This window comes from Electrona antarctica (assembly GCF_951216825.1).
Source record: "Electrona antarctica genome assembly, chromosome: 5".
Lineage (NCBI taxonomy): Eukaryota > Metazoa > Chordata > Actinopteri > Myctophiformes > Myctophidae > Electrona > Electrona antarctica.
In genome coordinates, this window is record NC_136810.1 from 50,507,152 (window position 1) to 50,515,167 (window position 8,016).

The window sequence follows — 8,016 nt, forward strand, 5'->3', positions numbered from 1 at the left end:
GCCAAAATAGACTAGGGGCATGACTCTATGGACTCTTTTATTTGAGTTTATGATGAATGTTCTGTAGGAGAAGGAAGTCTCATACTGATCACTCCTTCACCTCTAGCACCAGGCTTTAGCAGGAGGAAGTGTTAAGCCCCAGCTGTCCGCCTGTTATACCCACAGTTTGCCCTATCCCGTGGTGTAAAGTAACTAAGTACTGTACTTATTTAAGTAAACTTTTTTTTCTTTTTACTTTTTTTTAAAACTTTTTAAAAACTTTTTTTAACTAATCTCAGAGGCAAATATTGTACTTTTAGAGTTGTACAATTATTTGAAAACTTTAGTTACTAGTTTACTAGTTACTTTGAGCACTTTTACTTTTGGTACTTTAAGTACATTTTGAGGCAGTATTGATACTATTATAAAGATGGAGTGCCAAAGATGGAGTGCCATGATAACCCCCCCCCCCCCCCCCCCCCATAATAGGAGGAAGATTTAAAAAAAAAAGTATACAGAAAGTGTTAAAATGATGTTTTTATGTGGCCCCAGCCGCCCCACCCACCAGTTCATTAAGTATACCTGCAGGTTTTCACCTTAGCACCACCCACCTGAACTTAAGCCTCGCCCACAGCTGTTGTTGTATGATAATGGGGAAGGGGTTAGGGTTATGATGTCACTAAAGTGGTGTATTTTCAATTGGGCCTTTTGACTCAAAGGCTTTCAAGCTTTCAGGAAGAAACCAAAATCAGACCCGTCTAAACGGAGTGGTACTGTACTGTACTGTACTGTACTGTACTGTACTGTACTGTACTGTACTGTACTGTACTGTACTGTACAATCCCTCCTCCCTGGCCTGTGTGTGTGTGTGTGTGTGTGTGTGTGTGTGTGTGTGTGTGTGTGTGTGTGTGTGTGTGTGTGTGTGTGTGTGTGTGTGTGTGTGTGTGTGTGTGTGTGTGTGTGTGTGTGTGCGCGCGCATGATGTGTGCGCGCACAGTGTGAAACTCAACAGCGCCATTGTGTCCCCTGTTGATACCCTAGACAGACAGACAGACAGACAGACAGACAGACAGAGGGACCGTAAACAGACATAGGGACACACAATGCTGTGCATTGGAGTGGCTGCACCACTCAAAAAATACACAGGGAAGGCATATTTGAACATTATAACCACACCTGGGGGTCTATTAGTAGAGAAATGTTAACTCCATGGACACATACAAAACAGAAAACGTTATTTCCATCTTTAAGTGAGAAATGTGAGTATACTCTTTCCACATCTGCTAGCTATACCCTATCTACATAATAATGTGCAGACCACCATGACCTTAACACCTGACTGTCTCTCTCCACTGCTCCCTCGTACACCCAGAACAGGTGAAACTACCATCACCTCCAGTCCAGTCTGCTCCCGGGAGCCAGTGCCAGTCCGGCACATCCTAGGGTCCATGGCCGAGGGTCAGCTTCACTAACATCCTACCATAGTACAATTCCCATTGCACGCAATGTTCTCTTTCTAAACTTAAGAATTAGCAAACTATAGTGCATAGTAAATAGCTTCCGAGGTCTCTGTAGACACAGGCAGCTTTTTAAACAAAGAACTGAACTAATTTGTCCAAACTTACTGGCAAAACTTTTTGTTTTTTTGTTGTTTTGTTGGCAGCCTAAAACAAGTTCACAAGGGAAATTTGCATTGAAACTGTTGTCGCTGCCTGCTAAGGTCTATAATGCACCGACAGGACAGTATTGTATTAGCATTGGATAGCCATCTGGATGCAATCACATTTCTCTACTGTAACTGCCTTTAGATTTGTATTAATGTCACAGTGCAGGAATAAGTTATTTCCATTGATTCAATATCAAATTCAACTAAACTAAATGGAGTTCTGCTGAGTGTGGAACAGATGATGATGACAACAGATAGTGATTATTGTATAGTATTTGTAGCCTTGGCACTGCAGGAACAATTGATTCTACTGTTGGTGAAATGCTTGGACACTCACTCGTGCGTGCGTGCGTGCGTGCGTGCGTGCGTGTGCGTGTCATTCAGGAGGTTCACACAGCCACGCTGCTCAACAGTTAGGTCACCCAGCGGTATTGCAGCTGTCCGTACTCAAACGGACGGACATACATACATAGGGACGGACGGACAGACACACACAGCTGTTAGTTGGAGCGATTAGGCACCGCTCAAAAAGATGTACAATACAGTAAGGCACATGCTGTGATGCGAAAACGGTTGCATCTTTTCTTTAACTTTTTTGTCTTCTCATCCCTGAAATCCTCACTGGACTGAAGTTGATATACTGTATACGAAAATGCTAAGAGGAGAATAAATAAATGAAACTGATCAATAACTCCAAATCAAATCATCCTCTCATCATCTAGAACACTCTTGCGGTCTCATCCACACGAACCACGATGCACATTTATTACTAGTGAACAAAGTAACAAAGTAAAGCCATTAACCCATTTTGGGCGGGAACCCCTTTTGGTGTTAGCATTATGTTATGCTTCAAAATGCTTTCAAAAATAGCAGATCTACAAGCTCATAGCGCGCCACCGAGTGGCGCGCTACGAGCTTGTAGGTGTTCTATTTTTGAAAAATCGAAGAACCACTGACACAGAAACATAGCTTTTTCAGAAAACTGTCATAATAATAATAATAAAACTTTATTTGTATAGCACCTTTCATGACATGAAATGCAGCAAAAATTATGTCGAAGACATTTTTTAGAATCGTTCCCAGGTCAAAATGGGTTAAGCCAACATTTGGAGTGCAGTGGTTTCTACATGAAACACAGAGCACTGACTATATGAGCAGCAGAACAGCAGTCGCCTCTGGAGGTTTCATTATTATGAAAGCAGCTGCTTGTCTGTCAGTCTCCCGCTGTGGTTCTGCTGTCTCGGCACCACCTGTGATCGGAGCGGAGACCCGTCTGCCAGCCACGCCGCAGCTCACCCATACACCGGAGGAAAAGAAAGGCACACAAGAACACGCGCACGTAGACAAACACACGCACGCGCGCGCTATACCCTCTTCTCTGTCTTGGCTGCCAAGCTGTGGATATGACCTCTCTCCCTCTCAGTCAGGAGGAGTCAGGACTGCGGACTCACTCCCCATTTTCCTCCGCAGTCTGAAAACTCACCTCTTCAGACTCTATACCTCGCACACCCGCAGTGTTTGAGAGTATAGCAGATCTACAAGCTCACAATGCGTCGCATCACGACGCATTGTGAGCTTGTAGATCGGCTATGTTCAAAACAAATTTTGAAAACTTGAAATGGGACCTTTAGTATGAAGAGTACTTTCTACTTTTGGTACTTTAAGTACACTTTTATACCAATACATTTGTACTTTTACTCAAGAGCATTTTGAATACCGGACTTTTACTTGTAACAGAGTATTTCTGCATTGCAGTATTGATACTTTCACTTAAGTTAACCGTTTGAGTACTTTTTCCACCACTGCACACCCCTAGCACCCTCCATTCCTTGTATCACTTCTTGCCTGTTTGATAGACGCTATAGTTATACAATGCAGATGTTTGTTGGTTAACCGCTATGACACAGGACGCCTCTCTCTCTCTCTCTCTCTCTCTCTCTCTCTCTCTCTCAGACGTACCGAGTCACAGACACATACATACAGATGACACAGTGACACATCCACTGACATGACATGAATATTCCACACACACACACACACACACACACACACACACACACACACACACACACACACACACACACACACACACACACACACACACACACACACACACACACACACACACACATTTCAACAATGTATTTATGTCCACACAGAGGAAATTGCAAACAAGGACATAAATAGTTCAGGTGCAGCAAAGTAACATGGAATGGAACATCAAGGAATATGTCGCGATACAACAAGAATGTGTACACACACACACACACACACACACACACACACACACACACACACACACACACACATTCCACAAATTACAATTATTTTTTACAAGGAAACAAATATAACAGGGTTGACAGTTCATGTTCACTTAAGGATACAAATGGCACCTCCTCCTCCACACAGACAAACTTCCTATAACAGCCGAAACAGAACAGTATTTGGCAAGTTGTTTGGCTTTGCTCTTTGTCATGCCAGCTATTCTTAGGCCACTTATGGTCAGTTTATGCACATGGCCCAGATCGAATATCAGGCAATCAGAATGTAGGCAAATCGATACTCCAGGTTTGTTATAATTCCAAGTAATGGTTGGTACTTAGACTGTTTATCTTGGAATGCCTGGTCCATGTACAAATCAAAGACACAGCCCACCTCCAGAATCAGGACCTCCTGGTGTCAACAAAGACAACATCAGGTGTATTTGGGATGTTAGCGAAGACATCGTATGCACAGCTAAACCAATCTGGTAACACTCTTGAATGTTTATACATTCATACATTGCTGCACTAGATACATATTTTCGAACTGCATCCGACACTAGGTCAACAATCTGGTCGTGGCGAGCAATATACACATTTTTGTATGCACTACATCCATTTGTTATGTGTGCGATGGATTCTAGGTGTTGTTCAGAATCATGATGGTTTATACAGAGAGTGGAGTGTGGGTGTCGGGATACCAGATTGACAGATTGTACTTGGTTGGTAATACTTGCAGTCTTGCTTTGATGGTGAATTTTAAAACATCCTCCCCAATAGCAGCATTTTTGTACATCGAATGTACAAAAATGTGAACACACACACACACACACACACACACACACACACACACACACACACACACACACACACACACACACACACACACACACACACACACACACCAGCAGGTTCTACCCTCCTAGCAGCTGCTCTGACGGAGGGGGGACCACTGGGGTGTTTAGGCCCTGGCCACCGGCCAGACGCACAGCCACGCTTTGAGCACATGCAGCCGAATAATGGAACAGTTCAGCACAGCTTGCTTCAACACTGGGTTCCTCTCACACGCACGCAGCCACGCGCACACTCACACGCACACAGCATGTTCTCATGTGTACACAGTGCTGAGTACATGCAGGTGGGAGGAGAACGCTGGTAATAAGTGGGGCGATGATGTTTGGCAGATGTTAATGACAGCCATCTGCTTCTGTCATATTCCCCACCAACCAGCTGGCTCCTCCCTCTCCTCACATCTCGTTAGCACATCTCGTTAGAAACTCTCTGGGATTCACCGGCCGACTTTTAGCCAACTCATCCACGGTCAGTGGTGGAAAGTAACTAAGTACATTTACTTAAGTACTGTATTCAACCCATTTTGACCTGAGATCAGATTCTAAAAATGTCTTCTACATCCTGACAGTTTTCTGAAAAAGCTATGTTTCTAAATTCTATGTCAGTGGTTCTTTGATTTTTCAAAAATAGCAGACCTACAAGCTCATAGCGCGCCACTCGTTGGCGCGCTATGAGCTTGTAGATCTGCTATTTTTCAATAGCTAAAGCATAACATAATGCTAACACCAAAAGGGGTTCTCGCCCAAAATGGGTTAAGTACAACTTTGAGGTATATGTACATCACTTGAGTAATTCCAATATCTCAGAGACAAATATTGTACATGTACATTTACTGCACTACAAATGCAATTCAGTCAGGTAACTCACAAATAGATTGAACAAATATTGTATTATAACTTGCGAAGCACACTCGGCAGCCTCTACTTAATAACCACTTCAACGAATCCCTTGACTCCTTCAAAGAGGTTCTCAAAGGGCACCTATACGGACGGATGCAATTCGAAACTGGCCCCCGTAAAATCTGAATCCCCCACCACCAACCTTTCCCCCTTACTGTATACAGTATGTTTCTTTTCCCTTTTTACCTCCTCACATGATTTCCTGTTTCTTTATATAGAAGTGTATATTTGTACGTCTCTAAATGTTCTGCTGAATTGAAAATGGTGGACCCTGTTGTAAACAAGTGTAATGCTTTATCAGTGTGTCGTGCACAGTAGCAGTCTTTGTATTGAGTTGTGCTTTCATGTGAAATGTACCCATTCTGCAAACTGTTAATAAATACTTCAATCAATCAATCAATCAAACCCATGCATGTATAGTTGACCCCAAGGCTCTATACTTGGTCCGTTCCTTTTTTTCCCCTATGCACCAAATTTCTTTGTTGAAAATAGCATATCAGCATATCATCAGAAGTTGTGAGCTTGTACAGTAGGTCTGCTATTTTCACCAAATGTTTTTGCTCCAGAATAGGAATGCTAGGGTTTCAGTGCAGTAGTAGAGTGTGTTTATATGAATAAGGATGCTCATATTAAATCAGCGTCAGTAATGACTGGACACTCGTCTAGGCTTATCACAAATATGTAATCGTCTAACCGCAATTATTTGAGATAATAATAATTTACTTTACTTCATTTTTACTAGCTATTTTTCAATAGCCAAAGGATAAAATAATGGTTAAAACGCTAAAGCGACACAGATGCGTTCCTGGCATAGAGTTATATACAGTATATATAATAGAGACATCACCGCATGTCTCCTCTCATCCACTTGTATTGAGTCGCTCACCCAGTGCATGAGGCCTTCTTCCGGGTTGGAATTAGACCGCTCAGGACTGCAACAGGTTGCAGAGGACCATTAAAACAGCAGCTAAAATCATCGGCAGCACAGAATTACCCAGTCTCCACAACATCTACACCACTCGTTGTATGAAAAAAGCCCACAACATCATCAAAGACACCAGCCATCCCGCAAATACCCTGTTCAAACAACTCCCTTCCAAAAAACGCTACCAGAGCAGAACAGCTGACCTTGAACTGTATTGCACTGTATTGTCACTTCACTTGCACTTTTTTTGTGTTTTTGTCCTTTTCTTTGCACTATAGATGTTTGTCTATGTCCTGTGTATGTAAGACTGAGAATGCTCTGAGCAAAATAATTTTCATTGTATTGTATTTATACTCTGTATCTATGACAAATAAACCTGAACCTGAACCTGAACAGAGTGCATTCTGGGATTGGTATTGGTCCATACGTGAACGTGCTGGGCCGTTCATAGCACGTGTGGAACATAGCGTTCACGTATGGAGCATAGCGCGCGTCCACGTATGGCCCATAGTATGACACACTATGATAGTGCCATGCATAGTGCAGCTCGAAGCTGCAATACCACTTCCGGCCACCATGTCCATTTCGCTTCAATGTTTCCTCTCGGTGGTCGGGACTTGGTTCCTGGTCTTAACGGGTCTCCTCTCATCCATCCTCTCGCAGGTCCTGGGACGAGTTCCACGACTGCGCCAACGTGGCGATGGCGGGTTGTCCTGAGGAGGCAGCGACCGTCTGGGAGTCTCTGCGGCAGGAGTCCAAGAAGATGCAGTTCTCGGGGAACCTGTACGACATGTGCTCCAAGCGCAGCGGCCAGCCGGCGGCGGCGTCCGCCGGCTCGCCCGCCCGCGTCCCGCCGGGAGGCAAGGATCAGGAGATCAACCAGGAGTCACTACGGGGCCGCGCCGCCGGAGACCCCTCCTCCTCACACTTCCCGGTTCTACTTCTCCTCCTCCTCGTCCCTCTGCTGTGTCTGATGTCGTGGATGTAGTCGTCGCCGTGACGAAGGAGCGGGTCGCGGGACTTAATATATGAACTTTGTACATATTTTTTTCCTCCAGTCTTTTTTCTCTACTCGGCCATGGGAGTTGAATATTTCTATAACTGCATGTTCAGAAGCCCCCCCCCCCTCCCCCCCAAAGTCATTTTTGATAATGTAACTTTTATCTGGGTGTATACTCTTTCATACAGGTATATTCTTTGACTTTTATTTATTGATCTATCTCTTTGTTCAGTGCACATGGACACACACATATACAGTATGTGGCAGCACTCACACAAACGCACTGCATGGGGTGCCCGACGGTCAAGGGGAATACGTCCCCTCTAGGTTCACAGGAACCCCGGCTGAGAAGGAAAAACAGCATTGGCCCTCATTTATCAAACGTTTAGGTGTGACCAAAACGTGGGCGTATACGTACGGTAATTGCAGCACAT

General features: G+C 44.0%; 1 protein-coding gene across 1 annotated transcript in view; it reads left to right on the forward strand.

Annotated features, from left to right (window-relative positions):
* The window catches only part of nrn1la (neuritin 1-like a), a gene marked incomplete at its 3' end in the record, with an annotated part of 65,943 nt that extends 58,373 nt beyond the window's left edge, over nucleotides 1-7,570 (forward strand). The window contains exon 3 of the mRNA XM_079502370.1: nucleotides 7,246-7,570. Coding sequence (XP_079358496.1) covers nucleotides 7,246-7,570 — 325 coding nt within the window. The remainder of the gene's footprint in view (nucleotides 1-7,245) is intronic.
* Between the last annotated feature and the right edge of the window lie 446 nt (nucleotides 7,571-8,016).